The 23551-nt window shown below is 38.6% G+C and overlaps 1 protein-coding gene across 8 annotated transcripts in view; it reads right to left on the bottom strand.

Annotated features, from left to right (window-relative positions):
• LOC134531901 (zinc finger protein zfp-1-like) overlaps nucleotides 1–23551 on the bottom strand; it is a 78193-nt gene that overhangs the window by 19066 nt on the left and 35576 nt on the right. For 3 of the 8 annotated variants that reach the window (XM_063367923.1, XM_063367928.1, XM_063367927.1), the window contains 7 exons: nucleotides 22991–23083; nucleotides 21744–22858; nucleotides 17741–18097; nucleotides 15715–15898; nucleotides 13044–13224; nucleotides 8819–8968; nucleotides 1224–1461 (listed from right to left, as the gene is read on the bottom strand). In XM_063367923.1, coding sequence (XP_063223993.1) covers nucleotides 1224–1461; nucleotides 8819–8968; nucleotides 13044–13224; nucleotides 15715–15898; nucleotides 17741–18097; nucleotides 21744–22858; nucleotides 22991–23083 — 2318 coding nt within the window. The remainder of the gene's footprint in view (nucleotides 1–1223; nucleotides 1462–8818; nucleotides 8969–13043; nucleotides 13225–15714; nucleotides 15899–17740; nucleotides 18098–21743; nucleotides 22859–22990; nucleotides 23084–23551) is intronic. The other 5 variants (XM_063367926.1, XM_063367924.1, XM_063367925.1 and 2 more) reach the window with 5 other exon arrangements.

The following is a 23551-nucleotide window of genomic DNA, read 5'->3' as shown; positions in this document are numbered from 1 at the left end:
TTTATTTAAATTAAGTTTTGGTTAAATAATAATTATATAATTTGCATTTCTGTGCTATAAGACAGGCCCGCCGTTTTCACGGATTTTATTCGTTTTTCGCTTAAAGCGGTAAAGTAATGCATTAGTAAGTACTAAAGGGCAAATGACGGTGCAAGTAAAAAAAAAAGTTAATCACTGCAATTCATAAATCATGGGTACGTAAAAATGAGGTTTTTGTCGATTATCCATTTATCTATGATTATTGCTTACATTTCAGAATTTTCTAATGATTTTGTTGTGTTGCTTTCGTAACATTTTTAGGCCTGGGTGATATAAGCTATAAAGCCAAATAGCAGCAGTTACTAGGCAAAGTGCACAGTGTGTAATTCGATGCTCAACATTGCCAGTGTGGGGCTTAAGGACCTGGACATCACGGAAATACTGAAAGCCACAAAGTAAATTAAGGGGACATTGCACAGAGTTCGTCATTGTCCAGTATTGTAGTGAAAGAAAATAATGGTGTCGTTGATGCTGAGTTACAATGGGCAAATTTTGTTTGTGAAAACAACCTGGATTTTTATGTTGGTACAAGAGTTGGTTTTAAAAATTTGAAATTTGAAATCATAAAAATGTCCTGTCTATATTAATTGGGCCATTTTAAGATTACCAGTCTTTTAGTACCAAAGGAATTTTTGATAAGCTTCCTGGTTAAAAGTTTGGTGTAAGATTACTTTTTAAGATCGAGAGAATTTTACCGGATTCCAGTTCAAAGTTTCTAGGATTTTTTTTACAGGATTTCTAAAATAAATTTACAGGATTTTTTTTAGTGTTGAGTCTGCGACTTAAGTCAGAAACCAGTCGAAGCCCTACTATGCGATGTATTAACTTGCACTTCGATTTTATGCATTTTTACATGCTTTTCGGTTTTATCATAATCCAACATATTATATTATAATCTTGTACCTAATGATGATGGATGATGATTGTGAGTAATGGATGATGGTGGGTGGTGATGGTGGATTATGGTGCATACAAAAAGCATGTATGAGCTATAATGAAATTAAAAAAAAATTCAAAAATATATGAATAAATATGCTTGGCTTTATACATGTTACTACACTATTACTATTTTAACTGTTGTAAATAAGTCCTACTTGCAACATGTTATCAGTTAAGCATTAATTTTTGAATTTAACTGTTGAATCGAACGTCAAAGGAACTGTTTGGTTTCCGAATGCTCCCACCTGATGGTGGGGCTGGGCTGGGCTCCCGCCGCGGTGATGGGGCTGCGGTGCTGGTGGGGGTAGCCCATGGCGGAGGGCGGGGACGGGTCGGGGGGAAGGCCGTTCTCCATGGGGTGCGGGAGGTAGCTGTTGTTGACGCGGGCGCCCCTGGCGGGGTCCTGCTGGAGCGGCGGGTGCTGGGGCAGCCCGGCGCCCGGGTGCACGTTGTTCACTGGAAGAAGAAGACCGTGCCAGCATGCTGAATACTGGCAGTATTACTCAACACGTCTTTGAACACTCGCGGGCAGCTACGCAGCAGTCTCCTGACAATCTGGATCCCCTCTCCTGCCAACATCCAATTAATCAGGATGGGAATACAGTACAACCCTGTTATAACATTCTCCAAGGGACCAACTTAAAAAAAATGTTATAAGCAGGAAATCATAAAATTACATCTTCACTTTGTGTAAATTACGCGTGGATTGATTAAATTAAAGAGTATAGGTAAAACAACACAAAGTACAGGAGTAATACACTAAGTACAGCAATAGAGTGGAAAATTGTTTAATTTTATTTATTGATAATACCTAATAATATGCTAAAGAAAAAAATGTTTTGTACGATACAGTTCAGTGTCGAAACAGAAATATTCAACTCTTTTGCAATCGCAACACGTGTTTTGTTGGGGTTCCTGTCCACTTGGTTAATAAACTGAATTTTTTCAGCAACAGAATATGAATTTCGCTTATATTTATTGGCCATCATAGCCGTACAATAACCTGAATAAAATTTCAAAACAGCGTATTTTAATAAAATATGACAGTGACTACAATAAGTAAGTGAAAAATAATAATTACAGTAAAGGTTAAACACAAACAAAAGCCGTGAATATTTCCACAGAACATTTAACCATCTCAAGGTGTTAAACCTTTGAAACAAAAACCAGCACTATAGAATACAGTAGCACTGTTTCCGACCATGTATCAGTGCACAAAATGTGCATCATAAGTATAACGGAACCAGACATAGGCTATCGAGCGCGAACAGGACGCCATATTGATAGTCGATCCGGTGCAAGTTGTGGAGTGCATGTGTACCACGTCTATGGTGAACTACACAAATGTAAACATCTGATGATTGTATATGCGTGCTGTATTTTCTAGCTATTGTTTCACTCTAATTTATGACTTTGAAGTAAGGGATACTGAAAATTGTGGCAGTTATCAAAGCAAATTTGAACGTTAAAGGCAGGAATGTAGAAATTTTAATATTGTTACAGGCGGGAAATTAAAGCATTGTGATACATGGAGAAATGACGGGACCATGAAATTATGGTGTTATAGGCGGGAAAATGTTACAAACGGGAATGTTATAACCGGGTTGTAGTGTATATGTATATCAAATATACCCAGTTTACTAATATTTGTAGATTAAAAAATTATGTCTACATATGCAGTAGGGATGGGACGATTCCAAAATTTTCGATTCCGATACCCGATTATCGATTCCTTAAAAAATCCTTCGATTGTCGATACTCGATACTCACCTAGTTAACTTAATATTAAATAATTCAAATTCTATTTGCAACATTTTTTTTCAGCTTTCAATACATATATCATGTAGAATACATCATAAATTCATATTTATCAAACTTGAGTACACAACTAAGTTATTAACATTAACTCATATAAATGTTTACATCATTAGAAGTTAATGGCTCATATGTCAAAGGGGTCAAACTAATCTAAAATTTGTTTTGTAATACGAAATAAACTATAAAAAAAATTTTTAAGCTTTCCTTGAGCAGTATAAATTATTTTCGTTAATACAACTTGCCTAACTTAGAGAACGGTACAAATTAACTAAAAAAATTGTGAAATGAAACAGTAACAAAATTTAGCAACTAGAGAACTAGCAAATGAAAGTGTTGTACTTGATTGTGGTATTTCAGCGTTAAGTTACATTTAAGAAACACACACAAATTCATTCGTTGTTATTTCGGCATTGTGGTAACGACCCAACAAAATCTATAAAACACTGTTGACCAACTAATCATCATCGTCACACCATTCGAAAATGAATGTTTGTTTACATTTATCCGCTTTTTGGCACGTTTTAAAATGCTTATGCTGCCACGTACGGCTGGGTGACGAAGTACAGAGCCTGGTACCTGGTTCGCCCGTTATAATCTGCTTGATACTACGACGCTGTTCCAACTATATGCCAGCGCCCCCGGCTGACGTGGTATGGCCACTCACGTAAGGCTGTTCCAAACACCGTTCGCCCAATCATCTGCTTGCTTTTGTATTTATCCGTTGTTGCGGTCCAAGCTGAAGTCAGTGCCCCGAGCAGTGTGCGTAGGCTTTAAAACTTCGCCTGTTTGTCATATATATTCAAACATTATGCCGGAAAGGAAAATAAACGCCGTAGTTTTGCGTATTTTTACACTATATTTTTGGGTTTAACATTATAACGTGAGCGTGTGTAAGCTTTTGTTTGCTTTAGTGCATTTATGATTAATGTTTAGTGGCGGCAATATTGCGGTGTTTGTTTACAAGTGACGAGACATGTTTTTTACACAGTATTTAAATTTCCTGTAAAAACATTGCGATTTCGCATTTTAATACTAAATTTCGCGGAAAAACGCTGTGTTGTGGTGATTTCGCGTAAAAACTGTATTTTACGGTGATTTCGCGTTTATCGTCGTTAAATCGCGATCGCGAAAAGAATACGCCCGTTCCTAATACGCAGTGATAATTTTTTTTATAAATAATTTTTGTACTTTGACTTGTTTATAACATCGACCCAAGTTTTAGATATTGTTTATTTGGGGAAATATGACTGTTATGCGTCTAGTCAGTCATAACCCCACTCAAAGAGTCGTTAAATAATTGTATCTGACAGATTTGCAATGTTGTGAAATGATTTTTTTTTGCTACATGCGGGAATCGACTTTTATCAACGATTCTCGATTCTCGATTATTTAAGTAGAATCGGTAGGTATCGATGAAATTGGGAATCGGTCCCCCCATCCCTAGTATGCAGTTAAAACTAAAATCAAGCTGTAGGAAAAGTACTCATATAAAAAAAAGCTATAAAAATTTATAGTTTTCACCCCTCTAAAACTTGTATCACGTGCATTGTAAGTCAAATTCTATTTATTCTCAAGACCGAGACAGAGTCTGGTCGGGTCTGAATTAATGGGACTCTAATGTACAAGTTAAAGATCTTTAATTTGGCAACTTCGAGACCAATGCCATGCAAAAATTAGCGATTTTGCTGGATTATAGAACATGAATATAGTTATATGGGGGAAAAAGAAGAAAAAATCAATTGACAAACAATGGAATTATAACCAGAAGTCAGAATCAGCTCTAAAAAAGAAAAACTACACATGAGCATAACAGTTGATATTTCTGATATCATATTGAGTCAGTGATTCTTACCTTTTCAAATAAACTCATGACAAAACTCTGAGCAAACTCAAAACACTGGCAGCACAGTAATTTAGTGCAGGATTAAAGCTCTTTCACAGTACTGGATTCATTGAACACTTCTGAGGCACCTTTGAATAACAATTTTACATTTAGCAGCAGTACTGAACTCACTCGATTATAAGATGAAACATTCTTTGTGAATTATAGAACACAGAAAATGGAGTGCCCCTTGCAACAGATGGAAAACACAACTACTAAATTCAAAATATGCATAATTATAACTAGAGATGTGCTGAAATTCGAAAACCTAAACCTAAGTGGTGTAAAGCAAGCAGCTTCAGCTAGACTTGGCTCGAAAATCGAATTCATGGTACTCGACCAGACGAGACTCAACAGAAGTTTTTAAAACTCGATACATATTCGACAAGTGAAACCAACATAAAATCATGCACAATAATTATGAAAATATTTTACTACGAAATATTGTATTTATGCTTTAATATTTACATTTTACTGCCATTCATGCAGTTTTCTTATAGTATAATATGGTATATTACCTACTTGAAATACCCAGAAGAAAGCATATGCCACTATTTAAATTTTCTTTCAGTTGTATTTAACACTCATTTTGATAATTTTATAGCTAAAGCACAAATTTTAAACACGTAAATTGAATAGTGTTAAAAATGTTAATTTATAATTTGGTTATTTAAATTCTGAAAACATTATATTCTGGCAAGTAAGGCAAATGTAAACCAAAGTGTATAGGATTTTAGGTTATGTCAGATACATTAGTAATACGTACATATTTAACATGTAAATAATAATATGTTGTAACAACCCAGGTTACAGCCATTCCCACTTAATAAGGTTATTTGTGACTTATTATGTTTTTATAAGCAGATATGATACATACATGGTTCTGGTATGATTTAAATAACAGCAGTTTATTCTTCTGAGAGGTATTTTGTGCATTTGCAACTTGTTATGAGCATAAGTCACTTTATTTTATGTTTTGAAGTATTTCTGATGATTTGCTTCCTTTAATGGTGAATAAGCCACTTAAAGTGGAACTTCTGCAACTCCTGTCATCAACACCACACCGGCAGGCAGGCTCTAACTGATACGCTGTCCCAGCTTGGTGTCATGTGGCACTTCAATCCTTCTGCTGTTGCTCATTTTGGTGGGTTGTGGGAGGCTGGGGTAGAGTCATCCAAGACTCACTTAAATGCAAGGTGATTGGCGAACAAGTGCTCACATTTGAAGAACTAGAGATGTGCATACCCTTCAAGTGAAGGTGGAAGCTAATTTGAACTCGAGACCCCCTGTGCCCCTTGAGCTCTGATCCCAATGACACCAGTGCTCTGACACCCTGGCCATTTCTCAACTCTGGTGCCACTGGTCGTATTGCTGGAGCCTAACCTGAGGGATTTCCAGCTAAACCGCCTCCAAAGTTGGCAACTTGTGGTACGCCTTCACAAGGCCATTGGCGTCGTCGGCACAGGGGTTACCTGCACACGCTCCAACAGTGACAGAAACGGAATGAGCAGGGAGTTACTCTCACCACCAACCAACTTGTGCTCCAGAAAGAAGAGAGACTCCCACCTCTACAGTGGAACTTGAGGCACACCTTGGACCTCTACCCTGGGAAAGATGGTGCTGCCAGGGTGGCTTAAGTTCATACTTCTAGTGGAACTTAGAAGAGTCTTGTGGTGAAGCTCTGCCCTTTACCACACAATTGTTGAAATGGGACATTTCAAGGCGGGCGGTAATGTTTGAACATGTAAATAGTGTGTGTATAATGTTAAGAGACGTGTCATTTTTGAACTTCCCACTTCAAGTTGGCTGCTTGCCTTCCAAGGTGGGCAGCCCTGAAGCTTCCGGTGACAAAGAAACGGTTGCTGCCAATCGCATTGTTCGCAAGTGAATCATTATTAATGGTTTAGTTTTTATAGATTTTACAGTCTTTTATGTTTCCAGAAAAATAAAGTCATTTAAATATAAAATGGTTCAATTCTAATGTCTATTTTTTTTACATCTTGTTGATGACATCTTTTGAGAAGTGAAATCGAAGAAGGAATTGACCATGGCCTATTGTAAAGAACTATCCCAGCATTTGGAATTGAGAAATTTAGAAAAACCAAAGAATATCGAAATCAAGATGGATGGATTGCAATTTGAACCACAGTCCTTCCAAAATCACATTAATATTATAAATGCAAAAATGTACGAGAGTGTGTATGTTTGTTAACCAATCAAGCCCGAACAACTGAATGGATTTGGATGAGATTTCGCATAGAGTTAGTTCATAACCTGGATTAAAACACAGACCACATATTAATGTGAAATTCCATCCTAATGGAGTGAAAAAGGGGTAAATTCTTGTTATAACACAAAATCATAGCTAACAGACATACTGAGTGTGTGTGTCATTTCTCTATGTCAGCTGTACAATAATATAGCAAGGTTGAACAACTTCCTATCCTTCTCCTTGGTGAGACCTGTTTGCTCGGTGGAGCTCGTGGCAACTGCGAACTAATGGCGCTAATAACGGGTATCTCTTACTCTAACAACTGACTCAGTACGTCTTATGGTTTAAGCTGATTTTGTAATTTATCGATTTTGAGGTATGTATGTTTAAAGGTAAATTTTATTTGTGACTTGAATTTATTTTTATCATGACTTGTAAACGCGAGTCAAATCTTTTGCAGGGCTCACAAAAAGCTCCAGAGATACAGCAAAAAAAAGTTGCTTCATGCAGAACAGCGGAGAATTGAGCAGGTGGTAAAAAAAAATTCATAAAAACCATAGCAAGTTATATATATATATATATATATATATATATATATATATATATACAAACACACACACACATATATATATATATATATATATTAGGGATGGTCGGATACCCGAAATTTCGGGCAGTGTTTCGGGTATCAAGTATACCCGAAATTCCGGGCGGGTATTTCAGTGCCCGAAAATATTGGGCACCTTGGAAAACGGCAATACCGCACGGCGCAAGTAAACAAAGCTTCTTTTTTTTGGAACGCGCGGCAGCTGCAGGAACATGCCACGCTGCTGTGCCGGTGAAGTGAGTGTGCGTGAGAGATAAGATAAAGAAGGTGCCCGGTCAGCAAGTGTGTTTGTGGGAGGGGGAGACATATAAGAGAGCGAGCCCTGCAGCAAGCGGAAGTGGTCAAGGTCAACATTTACCGTTACTCTCGCTGGCTAACGATGCAGCTGGTCGCCCGCCTCTCTCTCACACACACACACACACGCGCGCGCGCGCGCGCGCGCGTACGCACGGCGGATGCTCACTGCTCAATAGTCACAAAGTAGTGTTCAAGGCCGGTGGAGCTGCTTGCTGTGTGCGAGAAGGATTATAAGCTGACTTTAATTACACACATTGTAGTTGCGTGGCATTTGCAGAAAGTGGTTGTGAATTGTTTCTATTTAATTCATGTCATTATTTTACCAAAATGGATACCAGTGGAAGTGTAGGTCAAACAATCAGCAGTGACAATGAACCTTCAAGCAGCTACCCAAACACAATTTAGTTAATAAGCACTTTATTTCCAAGATTAATATGCACTCTATTTTTTAGTTTAATGTTTAACTTTCATATCAGTGCGGTATAGTAAATAAATAAAAACAGTTCAGGTTTGTCAATGCAAACTTAAGTACGACTATTTTATGTTCAAAATTTATTTCATTAACTGATTTTGATGCCCGACCGAGATTGCCCGAGCCCGAAAATTTTGGACAATTACCCCCCGAGCCCGCCCGAAGTCAAATTTCTCTGCCCGACCATGCCTAATATATATATATATATATATATATATATATATATATATATATATATATGTGTTCTGAGAATACTAGGTAAAGTGGCAAAGTGTTGATTACTATAGACAGTAAAAAAAATAATTAAAAGTTATACTAACAGATTATGTCATGCAATGCAAATACTTGACTGGTTTTTTAAGTTAAACTTAACTGCTAAACCGCAGGTGAAATCGTGGGGCGCACTTCATGTATTTCACGTCAGTGAGTCATTTCACCATAGTGCCATCTCGCTCCTTCTCTACAGACATAATCATGCAAATCTCGCACGTCTCTTGACCGCCCGGGGCTACGGAAACGTCGACCGAAGACGCGAGAGACAGGGTGACTGACCGTGGGTGGCCGGCTGGGAGGTGAGCGGGATGGCCAGCCGCGCGTTCACGGCCAGGAGGTGGTCGCGGCGCTGGACCAGGCCGTTGACGTGCTCCTCGAGGCGCAGGTTTTCCGCGCGCAGCTGGTGCAGACACGACAGCAGTGACGCGACTGCAAGCAGCGGGGGGGGGGGGAGTGCAGGCTTTAGGGGAGCTTGCGCACTAGGAGTCTGCAAGTATTTCAAAAATTACAATTCCAGTATATATAAAAAAATAAAAAATAAATAAAAAAAATATAAAAAAAAATCCACATATTGGACTCATCATTTGAAACTGAATATATATTGTTTAAATATTCAATATGAAAGATACTATAAAGGAGTACAGAAATTTAAGACTTATTAGCTGACACAGTTGCGAGAACATTATAGATTTATGAGCTGTAACAGTTTTGCATGGCATCCTCACTGTTCATGTTATACATAACGCCATTCTTACAGTAACATATCTTCAAATATCTGTCAGCTATGTTCCATTAGAGCATAAGAACAATACAAAAAAAATTGGGATTCACGCAAGAGTAAAAAGATAGCAATGTAAGTTTGAATTAAATTTGAAAAATATTCAATATTCAAGAACAAATCTATATTAAATTTGAAATTTATATGAATGAAAAAATGTGATCAAGTCTTTCGGTACTAGCCAGTGATGTGTAAACATCCTAACTCTGTAATGAGAAGATTAATGTGTTCTCATGATGCAGATAAACTTATAGTACGAAACTTGGACCCCAAATTTTAAATAAAATTCTTAAAAATAACACAGAGCATGATAAATATACGATAGTATTCATTTTAGGAAAAAAAGTTAAAATTTTTCCCCCCCTTTTAAACCTAACTATAATTCTGGGAGTTGGTGTATTTAATATATGCCATTTTAATACTTGAAGTCAAAGTGAGAACAACCTCTAACCCCTTTCTTTGTTTCAGCATAGCAAAACAATTTTTGGTTATAATGACGTTTTGCCCTAATTCCTTGCAGATGTTATGTTTCTGTAGCAAAATTCACTACATGATGGCATATTTAAAATTCTTTCTTGCAAGTACTTTTCAAGCTATTAAATAAATTTATAGCATATTAACCTTTATACAGCTATTATATCAGGTACTTCAGAACAGACAACCAAAGGTCAAGCGAGCAATATTTCATAGAGATCGGATGAACGATGAGCTATCAATGCAATGATGAAATTAGTAAATTCTACTTTATACTAGGGATGGGGCGACCGAATCCAATATCCGCCGAATCCGCCGAATCCTAGGGATTCGAAGGTTCGGCGGGTCTGATATAGGATTCGTCAAAGGATTCGGTTTTTACTATTTACGGGAAAAAAATACAGTAAAACTCGCTTACGAGGTCCCGCATGGTAGATTTTTCCGTATAAAGCGTTTAAATTGCCCGAGGTCTCGTCATTTACGCCATTAAATGTGTGATATAATGTCTGTTTAAATTTTTTCTGAAACTTCTTGTCTCAAATCATAGAGTAAATAAGTCTCAAATAATGGCACACGTAAATATGAAGAAAAGACAAATGAACAACAACATACGAAGAAATATGGATGGTGTACCATAACTACAGTACAAACCCAATAGTTATTTTAAGATAATTACCATAAAAAGAACTAAAGATTCTTTGTAGAATACCATAATTACTACAGAAGCATGATAGCTACCATATTTGCACTATAGTTATCGTAACAACTGAGATGTATATTTACCGTGATAGTAATGTATTATTTATTTATGACATATTAAGTTAAAGAACATTGTTAAAAAAAAAAAGGATGTTAAACTTTGATATGTACGGTTCGCACATGTTGCTAAGAAATAATGCGATCTGAAAGAATGCAGTACTACTACGAAAAGTGAAAATGGTACTCGTGGATTTTTAGGTTATGGCAGTCTCTTTCGTTTTTGAGTAATATCTGCCGAAAATAAACGAGCGTACTGTATCGGAAGTCGGCAGAAATGCCGATTCAACTAAATATTGGCAAAATCGGCTTCTTCAATACAGCTCTACATTTAATGACATGAGTAAACATATTTCAGACTTCAGGATATTGAAAAAGACTTTAATTTCCATGTAGGTTTATTGTGTGTATGTTTTTTTTGCAAGTGTAAATTGAATGAAGTAAAATGTTTTTATTTTTATTACTTTCAATTGATTAAACTTTAATGACCAGTTACAGATATTTATGACACTAATTTTGAGGTTAAGCAATTTTACTAAAGCATTCCAGCCAAGCAGGTTGCCAGTGAGAGACGCTTCTCTTTTGCTGGAAACACTATATCCAATCGTAGAGCTAATTTAACTCCTGAACGTGCAGAACAAATTATTGTTCTGAATGATAGATTAAAGAACAGAATTTAATACTCTGTGACAATCTCTCTCAGAATTATTGTGCTGAAAAGTGGAAATGTTGAAACAATGTGAATGTACTTTTCAAACAACATGATTTTTGGTGCTAAGTTTGTTGAAGCTCAGTAAGGACTCCAGAAAAATTGACAAGGGTGAAATTTTTCCAAAGATATGTTACATTTACACAAACATATACTTGGTTATGTTAGTTGGATGATATCAGTTACTAATGAACCAATGGAAACAGGTAAGATTCAATGAAAAAAAATGTTATTTTTTTTCTAGCAGTGCAAAATGTAAACACACTCTGTAAATAGTTACCCAAAATTAATAAGCCCACTTCATTTTAATACTTTATTCAAACATGATATTAAGTTTAAGATAAAAATAATTTCCCAAAAGTGTAACTGTACCACAAAAGCTCGAGCTCGGCTCGAAGTAAAATTCTTAGGCTCGCAGACCTCTAGCTTATTTATAGAAAAAATCCTAACCGCTAATCTGTACTAAAACTGAAATTTCTCAAGAAAAAATTGTTGTCTTTATATACACTTATACCAGAAATGTACCAAACTACATGTGATAAAGTCAAGGGACTTTTAGTGCTAGCAGAATACATCTCACTTACATTAGATATGTGGACATCTATTAAAAGATTCGGGTTTGGGTTCGAGATTCGGCAATTCCAGTCGAGGATTCGAGTTAGGGTTCGGATTCGAGGAAATCAGGATTCGCCCCATCCCTACTTTATACGGATTGGTTTTATCAGAATCTCACCTAGATAGTACAGTAATTACCATTAAAATGATTTCCCGTCCAATACGGTCAAATGTTTCGTTCCTGCCAATAATATGTACGTTATTTATATTTATATTTTTATTTATTTTTCCAGTTTATGATGTTATATAAAAACATCTTTCCCTGTATAAAAAAATGTATTTTAAAGTTGAAAACCATTATTTGTTCGGATAATCAGAATACGAAGTCGGTGATGTGTAAAGTTTCTTTCAATGATGTTTTCAATCTTATAGTCTTTATTTGCAGCACATTTATGTTTGGTTAAGTTGAAAACTGTATTCTGTATGCTCGCATAGTCCAATATCGATATCGATAGCTTGCCGATTGTATGCAACGTGCACACTGTCATGTGCCGAGTTAACTGCATTTAATAGCCCACATTCATACTACAACGATGGAATTTCACCAAGAATAATTAAATAATGCTTTAAAGTTTTGTTTTATCAACATCTCACCTAGACAGTGAACTTCCCCTTGTTTCGAAGGTCAAGTGTGCAAAGTTTCACCTCAATCGGATGAACGAAGCATGACTGTATACAAGACGAACACACACCATTCATTTTTATACTATATAAGACTAGAACGTCATTATGTGAAAACAATAAATTAATCTAGACTTGTGCTATTCACACATGCGTTCAATGTTAAACATGAAATTATCAGAACTCGGGTCAGAGATGTCCATATTAAACATTGAGACATCTCAAAATATTAACCTTTTTATGGTGGTATTTTCTTAGACAATTCTTTTTTGGACTTTGTGTAAAATCCATGCTAATGTTTTATTAATTTCAGATTTTCGTCCGATTAAATTCCACTGAACGAACACAACTACATTCAAACAATTGTTATTCACTTATCTAATGTAAAAATTTAAAGGATAACAAAAAAATAACTTTTTTTGGGTGGGAATTTTGTTAACGAAACACAACCTTTATTTACCCACCGAGTCGGGGGAAGTTGCGATGTCCCGCCACCGACCATGCCAGCCTCGCTTACAGAGAGTGATTCCGGGAGGAGGAAGACGTCTTACACTCACTGTCGAAGTGCTGCGCCTGCTCCATGAGGAACTGGCTGCCTTGCTCCCACTGTCGCTCCAGGAGCTGCTCCAGGTTCTGGGGGATGTTCCCGGCGGCCGCGGCGCCACCGGCGCCACCCGCGGGCGCGGCGCCACCCGGGCCCGCCGTCTGCTGGCTGCTGGTGCTGCCTCGCACCTGTAAGGTCCACTCGCGCTCACTTCCACAGCTCGTCAGTTCTACATCTTGGCCATGAGGTCAGGGTTAGGGTTCCCGAAATCTAGCATTCCCATCAACAAAAGGGAAAGAATTTGAAAGCAAACATCAAGCAAAGTGGTTATATTTCCCTCACACCTCCCCCCTACCCCACAAAATGAGACTATGCGTACGACTCCTAATCAGGGTTCCCACACACACACTTCAGCAAATTACGATAAAGATTATCTGGTTTTCCCTGTCACGTATATAATTTTATCTGCGTCTGATCGGTGTATCTGACAATGCAAAAAAAAAAAAACACATTATTTCGAAATGATGCACTATGTGCAAATCTGACTATAAAATGTGTTCCTACACTTAATGTTGTTTTAACTTCTATAATTTTCATAAAAAAAAAAAAGCGCACACTTATAGTATGCATTATCTCCTACAAACCATTTGTAAAATTTTATGTTACAATTATATTACAGTACAGGCATTAAACTTGAAAACAAAAACATAGGTATAGAACTGAGGAGTATGTCTGTAATTATAGCACATTTTGTCTTTCTTTACCAATTAGAGGTTCAATTATTTTGAAATTTGATCTTGCATGTATTAAACGGTTAGCAATATTTATTTGTGATATTTAGGATATTTTTTGGATACACGCCATCGCTGGTTACACTGTATGCATAAGAAACCTCAAGGACCAGAGGATAGGAATGGATCTCAGTTCCTGAAAAGTCGCAACTGTTTTGTCTTAGGTAGTCTACTGTGTCTGTCTGTGCGGTCGTACTGCGGTGTCCAGAATATCAGTTTAGTCACATCGCTGGGTTCACCTGTGCATCTCAGTGTGTTCCACATAATCTGTTCAGTATATTTCCGGACCTGTTTTCCCACTTGTAATAATACTTTTACTCTCTTCTTGGTAAAATTAAGCAAGCAGACAATGCGGTTGTTTTGTTTCTGACCAACATTATTAAATTAGTCTTTTTCTGTATTGGTTTTTTCTCTCAGTTAACATTACTAAATGGAGTGGAAAATAAAAACCCTTCACATGAATAACCCACAAAAAATACCAAAAATTAATCATTCCTGACCAACTGTGGAAAAAAATCATAGCAATCTTGAAACTTTTCCAGAATTTTGGAACCCAACACAGCCATAATTTATTATCATTTTATACTAATCAGAAGTATAAAATATAAAAAAATATGCTGGTTGTCAACAACAGCTAAAAAAATAACTTTTAAAGAACAATTGAACCAGGATAACAAAAATGTATTTAGAAGTCAACAAACAGTTATCAAAGCCAAGAGAGATCCAAAATCGTGCAAATCCAAGTCATAATAACAGTGGCAAACAAAGAGGGTGGCGTGTTCACAAGCTAGCTATATCACAATGGTAGGCTGACAGTGCCAAGCGGCCGGCTTAAGCACAGAAATGTCTGGTGCCACGGAACCATTATCTGCGAGAGAAGGGTGAAGAGGATCAGGACGGGGCAGGGGACGTCTAATGCTTCACGTGCAGTACAGTGCTTGCCAAGAGAAGCACAGTGCAAACTCAACTCAAAATAATTTTTGGGCAATTTCATTCAACTAATCCAACATTTAAAACAAAAGTCATGGTTCCAGTAAACGTAAATTAACGGAGACATGGTCAATAATAAACGGGGTTGAAACAATGCAGTTTCACTGTAATTCCTACCACAGAATTTTTGGTTGATTTTGACTTTTTTCTTTTCTGTATGCATATTTATTTCTTTGGTTAGATTTTGAAGTTTCTTTTGAAACTTACTGTAACCAGTAATAGAGTATGTCCAAACAAACATCCTAAATCAACCTTTCCAATGGCAAGAACTATCCAAAGAACATATATTGTGTTCTGATTTTGCCAAAAATTTCTGACAGTAAATTATTAGAAAATTTTATAAAAAATACTGCATGTACACATGATTATATGGTGAATTAAAAAAAAACCTAAATGAATGTCAAAACACTGTATAACAATGAAATGCAAATTAATATACCATGTAGCACCAAAATACAAGTTATATCATGGTATTCAGTAGCATTTAACAAAAACTTAATTTAAATCATAAAACAAATCTTTTAATGTTCGAAGTCCAAATAATATCATTTTTGCACAAAAAAAACTGTACCAAAGTGCACTGATCAGAAAAATTAATTTAGTTTGTTTTTTATTTGGTTAGCTCTTTTTGAGTCACTTTCAAACCACAAATATTTGCTAATTTATTTTTTATTGTTCTGAATGTATCGGTTTTAGACTAATTTCTTACAAATTATTTTACCGTAAAATTGCCATATTAATTTTCCCAATATTTTGGTGGAGTAAGTATTACAAAACCGGTTTTTTAAAAGATAAAATCAATAATGCCGAAATCATCTGTTTTAAAAAAGAAATTTGATTAAAACTGAAATCATAAAAATCTTGTCTCGACTCTAATAGTTCTCCACCTGCACTCACCGAGGCTATCACCCGGCTGTGCAGCTGCGGCCCCACCAGGGACGCGGTAGCCGTGTTGCTGGTGTCGAAGATGCTGTGCGCCTCCAACTCCGCGGAAAGCGTGTCCGACATCTTCTGCGCCATCATGGACGCCGGGTTGAGCTGGTTGCCCAGCATGTGCGGGGCGCTCACGCCGTTCTGGAACCTTGCGCCGCAACGCAAACCACAACCACGGTCGCTACACATCACACTTCAGCATGAAATTTTCATGGTCACCAGCTCAAAGTTATGGCACACCCTTACTGAAAGTACGGTATGCTACAGGGAATTATGCTGCACTATATAGAATTTAATGCCACAAATTATTGCAGGCAATAGAGAATTACACCTGGGGGCTCAAAACTTTTTAAATAGCGTACTAACATTTAGCTTGTAATTATTTATTCGTAACAATGATACAGTGTTCTGTCTGGCAAGACATGCGAGGCCACTGACATAATTATAACCAGAACATATATAGCTATTAAAAATTAATAATTTATTACTCATTACCAAAAGCCTCATTTAATTATAGAACATTAGGCCTATGCTAAGTGGCTACGGTTTCCATGACTGAAGAATTACCTAAACTAAAATTAATGTTTGTGGCTGTCTCTTGCATATTGCTATTAGAGAAACACGCCTGCTTGTTGAATTATTAGTGCTTCATTAGCAAACATAATTAGGTAAAATGTAAAACATGTCAGATGAAATTATGTTATCTGACAGCACCAGTGTTTCCATTGGAAGGAAATGGGTAGGAGGGGAGGGGTTCGGGATCGGATAGGGTTGTGAGTTCATAGTTCCCTATCACTGTTCTGCCCTGTACACGATGGGTCGCCAGGTGCTTCTACTCTGAGACTCGAACATAGGACCTCGGTTGCGAGTACCCGCCGCCCGCTAAATGAGGCTTATGGCCTGCTGGACTCTTCTACTGCTGCTAGTTTCTTAGCAACAAAACCTTATCACTGTGTTACTAATAATTACTGATTTAACATTGGTCCGAATAAAAACCATCCCTGGACCTTGCTAAACACACACTGGTGAACTCCATTGAACCAGCGGCACCAAACTACTTGTCAGCTTGACACTTGTGGCGAGAGAGAATCATTGCAATACGGCAGTTCCCTGCGGCGTGAGAAGAGGACAGTGACATATGGGTGCTGCGTAGACTAGCTTACACACTCCAACAGCCTTCGCAGACGTACTGCTAAATAAGTCTTTTAATTTTAAGTTCTCTTACCTTTGGCTAATTCACTAACAGATATTTGATTAATTTTAAATTAAAATTGAATTATATCTACATTTCTAGGTTAAAATTTAAAACATACCAACCTTAACTTAAAAAAAAAAACATACTAAATGTTTCATAATAATATTACGCTTCAGTTTCTTGTAACACATAATGGACCTTATTGAACATCAAAAATTTGGTCAAGCTGTGGTATTCCCCCCCCCCCCCCCCAAATTTGACTTAATTGCAATTATCTGATGATATAATTAAGATTATTTTTATTATCAGACATAAACATTAGTACATTTACTGGTTATATAATTACTTGACCACAAAGATGACAACATTTCAAAACTTTACAAGTAGATATTTCTGAGTTTTGCTGTGAAATCTCCTTTAGAAAAAAAATCATAATTCAACTTCAATCAATCATCAAAAGACAGGATAGAACACATAAATTACATTTGTGGGAGTAGGGTGCGGGGTGTGGATCCACTTTACCCCTGCTTTTTGCTTTAAAATTTTTTCCATTTGTTGGTGGGACTATTGGATTTTTAGGATTTCTTAGGATTGGGACGGGAGGAGTCCTCCCCCCTTACGTACGCCTATGGAGGTGTTTGATAAATATGGTTCTGATGTGCTGCATTTTCTTATGCTTTCTGGATCTATTGTAATCTGATAAAAAAAATATCTAGTTACCGAGAAAAAGAGTTAATTTACTAAACTTTTCATGAGGAAAGAGGTAGCTAGAAAAAGGAGAGGACAATCACTTACAGTTTGACGTCCTTCTCCTCACGGCCATTGCTCCCGCGCTTGCTCTTGTTCCTCCGCTGGCCACACTGGCTCACGCTCGAGATGGACTCCGAGCCGGGGCTGCTGGGCGGGGACTCCTTGAGCTCCTTGACCGTGACGGTGGACCCCGTCGGCGCCGGCTGGGAGGACGACGAGGGCGGCTGGGGCGGCGGCGTGGGCGCGTTTTCGCCGCCGCCGCCGCCGCCGCGCCCGTTCCTCTTGCCGGGCGCAGCGGCCGCGGGCAGCGAGCTGCTCGGGGTGACAGATGGGGCGTTGGGGGCGGAGGGCACGCCCCGCTTCTGCTTGCGGCTCTTGTCCGTCTTCTCAGACGACTGAGACCTGCGATTAGACCTCCACATTAGAACCCAGTAGGTCCCGAAACTACCAATTAGCAAGGCCAGGCATTTTTTGCGAAGTAATCTGAACGCGTGTTAGACTGCTGTATGTAATGCTCACGCCAGCTGTTTCTACTTTGTACTTGCTTCCGCACTGAATTATTGCAATTGGTGTGATGGCAATGTACCTAAAAGAAACGAGACCAACCAGAAAACAAAGACTACACTAAAGCATTTTAACTCTCAGCTAATCTTGAAATCTTTTCGCGAAACATACATGTTCCCTACCAATAAGCAGCCTCGCAAAATTTTTCGTGTTTAGCACCCAGATTTTATCTGATTGTTAATATTACTATTCCAATGACTGAGATCTCTCTTGCTGGTATGTTATTGATGCTAAGTTGCAGTGACTGGGGTAAGAAGTTCTGATTTTACAGACACCAATGGCCAGTGTGCGCAGAGATGTGGAGGCATCTTAGGAGTTGCAGATGCTACCAAAGACCTGCAGGACTTTAAGCCATCAATTTTGGGGTTAGAAACTACCTAAACCAGTTAAAGACACCTTCTTCACATGTATAAAAGGAATTCTCCAGAGCTGGACCTGCAGAACGACACTCGCAATGAGAGGCCCCTGTGGGTATGTACGAAAGTCTGGGACCAAACACGAACAGCGAAGTAGGAATGTGGTGACCATCCGCCTGCCCTAACCTTCTTCTCCTCTCCCAACCAAGTGTTCAATCCCAGCCAAAGAGCACAGGGAGTGGAGTTAAAAGTCCAGGGGCAATGCCGGACGAAAGAAATCTGAGCTTGGCACCTGCTAACAGCACAATAAATGGGCTCAGTAGGCTGTAGAACGGTAGAGTCTAGCATAAGTCAAAAAGAAAGTTATGTTGACAAAGATATTGTTAGAAACGAACATACACCGTACAATTTGGAGAAATTGAGGAAGAACTCACACATGGCCTACAGCTGGAACAATCCCCGTATCTGCCGAGAAGGTGATTCCATGCCAGTTCACCAAATGGTTACAGCACAGCCCTCTTCGATTTTGTTTGGACTTTCACATAATGCTGTCCGACGTCTTAAAGAAGCTGTGCAAAATTTTAATGGCTAACTCGCATGGTTACGGCACCAGAGCCCAATGTGTTGATGGCTGTGGACCACACAGAAGTGTTTTATGTAAATTCTGTCAAGTTAAAGATGTCCTACAGCTTTTAGCTTACGCAAGACAACGTTCTGAATTTTGGCATTCCATATTGTCTTTTTATGGAGAATTCAGAAATGCCATAATTGAAAAGCTCGCTTGGATATATTTTTTACAACTGGATTCTAAACTTACAGAAATTCTCTTGAATAAAAATTTTAGTCATACTTTGACTACCTACCGTATTTACCTGCGTAAGGATAGCATATTTTAAGCAGTTTTTTTTGTTTAGTTAAATGTACTGTGACACACATGCAAAAATGTCCATTTTGGGTAAAAAAAAAATTAACATTGCACTGTTGTGGTTAATTTGTCATGTCCCCGTCAAGGGAAGCTCCAGCCAGCGACTGGGATAAAATACAAACAACAACAAGAGTTCCCATTTGTGTTTCAACATTAAGGAAAACCATTTCAAAGGCAAGGCATAAATATTCATAATAGATGCAGTAGAACAATTTTAGACAAATAAGTTATACTCCACTAAGGTACGATAGTAGTATACATGGATAAGCGTAATACGCAACTTATATGTCATACATAAGAGACGTATGACGTTCTATGAACTTTACGTGTGAAAAGTAATTTCCTTGATACATTTAAAATAAGGAAATCATTGAACATAACAAATAGGGGAAACCTTGCAAAGGATAGGTGACTAGAAACATAGTGAGCGTATATACAAATAGTGTATATATGAGTACAATCTATATACATGTATACAGTATGTTGAAAGTAAGAGATGTACTGACATAGTGTGTGTACAATACAAGTGTGTACAGCACGTACAACATAAGGAACGTATGAACGAAACGTAAATAATTAGTGGATGTTAGTTACTAATAAGCAAACATAACACTTATCGTTAGAGAAAAAACATTATGTGAAAGTACGTGTGCAAGGTACAAACAATATGAGAGCATGAGATTAACTCTACACACCCTAATGTTAGGGTTCTACAAAGCAAGGCTAGTGCATCATTTAAGTTTATGTAAATAATATGCAATGCGTGTCATCCAGGTGCCGATCATGGGTACTATAACCAGATAAACCAATGCTAAGAGACTCGTGAAACCAAACCTCAATTTAGAACGTGGCAACGAAACAAAGTTTAAACAGTATACAAGAACTAACACAGACCAATATGTCACTGAGCCACATTACTCGCAAATTTGAACTAAGACACTTACCGATGATCGACCCCTAGACCGGCCGTGACAACAAACTCGACCAAGGAACTAAAGTGAAGTAATTGGAGAGGCAAGTGAGCAAGAGCTTATATAAATTAAGCAGGATATAAATCCGCAAGCAAATAATAGTTCCTAAGAAGGGGAAGGAGGGAGGGTCACCAGAAAACTGGAGTGAGCAGGAGGGGTAAGCGGGATGTGGAGAGGGGAGGGGGTAGGAACACGACTACGCCGACAAAAGCTGAAGACTCACTGAGACAAATACGAGTTTGGCGCAAATTATATGCTTAAATAACTAGCCTGTGTTAGTTTATAATTAATATGTCACGAGTAAATATACAATAAGCTGGGACAGGTACAGTAAAGAAGAAACTTGTATTCTACTGGCGACAGTTTTAAGGCGCGACACATATTCGAGGGCGACCATTATCGTAAAAAATGTTAGATTTTTTCCCCCTAAATTAAGGCTGTGACGATACGAAGGGGCGATCTTCTACTGGTAAATACAGTATTTTTAAATGAAAAATATTTTTTTACAAAATGACAAATCAAGATTTTATACATTGCCCATCTGCATTAACCATACTGTAGTAACAAGGCTCTGGAAATATAATTTCTTGGTTTCATAACTGACTTAAAATTGTGTACTTTCCAATTTTATTTAGAGTATCACAGCCATAGGAAAGAGCTAATTTTGAACTTCATGGATTTTCATATCCCAATGTGGACCCTGGAACTAGAAGTCTGCAGAAGCACTTTGAAAATGGCAAGGTTCTGCTAGGGAAACCCAATGAATAATAAATGGTTTATTATTAAACAGATGTAGTGATTTTGAGGAACCACAGAAAAACCAAAATCTGATGGGGCCCGGGACCTCTCAAAAATACAAAACTTCATTCAGTACACATGACACCATGGGAGCTCATCCCCCATGATTATAGCAGTCTCTCTCTCCTTACTTTTGCTCACTCTCGTTCCTCTTTCAAAATAGCTAATTATCTACGACTGATTTGATAGTGTCCAACCAGATGGTTTTGGGGGTTCTACCGCAGAAAATACTTGAAAATTAATTTATGAAACCTGTGTTTCACTAAAATACTTAGCCTTGTTTTATTACAATTTTTAGATTTTGTGTTAATTAATTTTTTTCCTTTTCCATCAAAATTTTTCCCAGAAGCCCAACTTGCACCATAAATAACCCCCGTGGGCGACCCTCTGTGAAACACTCGCGGCAGTATTCACAGATCCTGCACAGCGCTTACCTCTGTCGCTTGCCTGGCTGCTCCTCCGGAAGACCAAGTGTGGCTAGCGCTGCATCGGCTGAGCTGTTGGCGATGCCCATGGCTGCATTGTTAGCCAGCACAGACTGCTGCAGCTGCTGGAACAACGTTGGCGGCGACGTCACCACTGTCTGCTGCTGCTGTTGTTGCTGCTGCTGCTGTTGTTGCTGCTGCTGCTGTTGTTGCTGCTGCTGCTGTTGCTGCTGCTGCTGCTGCTGCTGCTGCTGCTGGGCCGGCACTGCTGGCTGCAGCGAAGTTGCAGCCAGGGGAACCGACACCACTATGCTCGACGTCGACGCGTTCGACACAGAGTTCGTGCACGAGATTGCGGCTATCATGTTGGTCGACGGCACGAGGGTAGTCCTGGCGTTCGCGTTGCTTATCACAGACTCTGCCTGCGACTGTCCCATGCTCAGAACACTCGACGTGGGTATGCCTGGTTCCAATTTCATCTTCTTCGAGTCCGCCACCATAATGCCGCCTTCCATGCGGGCGCTTGATGCGATCGTGGTTGCACTAGAGTTCGTCGGGGCGCCGCACGTCGAAATACTAACACAGTTCAGAGAATTGGACTCCGAAGAGTTCTCGAAGTTCAAGCCATTGGTCGGAGTCCTGCTCCCCCCGGATTTACGCTTCTTACTCGTCACGTTCTGGGGCGCTGGGCCAGGAATACCTCTCTGCGCTTGCGGGGGCCCGTCCGCCCCGAAAACACTTTCACTCTGCGTCACTACCGTCTCGACAAAGTTCGACGTCGTGAACTTGGTGGGCCCGACGGAACTGTTTCCGGCAAGCGCCGTCACGGAGTTCGGCCCGTCTTTCCCCACGCTCGGGCTGCCGACTTTGTGGCCCTCGCTGGCCACTTCTATGACGCTGCTGCCGGAGGTCACGTGACTGTCCGGACTCTGTCCGCCTGCCTTGCCCCCGCCAGCTGAGCGTACGCCTGAGCTCACTGTCGCCGCCTTACCACTGGCCTTCCTCTTCCCTCCTGCCCCGGACTTCACCATCACATCGGAATCCTTTTCTGGGGACGAGTCGGAACCATTGTCCGCAGGGATTGGCTTGTACGGGGGTATAGTTTTCACGTTACCACCTTTCTTCTGAAAGCATCAACAAATAATCCTGCATTCCCTGAAGAGTTTCAGTGGATTATATAAACACCCAATCACTGACGACTGGAAAAAAAAGAAGATATGTTAATACATAAAATCACAAGCCAACTAGTTACATACCTGCTTCTGCACCACTCTTGGTTCTCCAAAGCCGGCATCAACAATAAAGGTATTCTTTCTGCTTCTTGAAACTGGCATTACAGACTGTAAAGGCTACACATTAATAGAAGTTTGACATCCCTAACAACAATGAACTAAAATAATGTTTAATTCAAGTGCTACCAAATATAGCAAAGATTACAAAAGGTATTCATAAATAAGAATACAAAATATCTACAAAAGGTTTTTCCAGCTGCAAACCACTTATTTCTAACTCACTGACTTTTACTAATTATTTTAATTGCAATCAGGAACATTTTGTGTGGACCACCTGTAAAATATAATAAAGTCATCAAGCATTCCTTCTATATGTTTCCTTGAATTTCCAGTACTTTTTAGATAACAATTTGAAGCATTCACAGATGCAACAGATTACTTTTCTATTGAACACTGCAAAACACACATGCAGATAACTGTTAATTTACTAAGCTTTAAGAAATCACAAAATTACATGTAAGAAAGCACATGGATATTAAAGGAAACACTAAGATAGAGATTTAAAAATTTTACATTTCAATAAAC

The sequence above is a fragment of the Bacillus rossius genome, chromosome 5 (assembly GCF_032445375.1).
Source record: "Bacillus rossius redtenbacheri isolate Brsri chromosome 5, Brsri_v3, whole genome shotgun sequence".
NCBI lineage: Eukaryota > Metazoa > Arthropoda > Insecta > Phasmatodea > Bacillidae > Bacillus > Bacillus rossius.
This window is presented reverse-complemented; position numbering and strand designations above follow the sequence as displayed.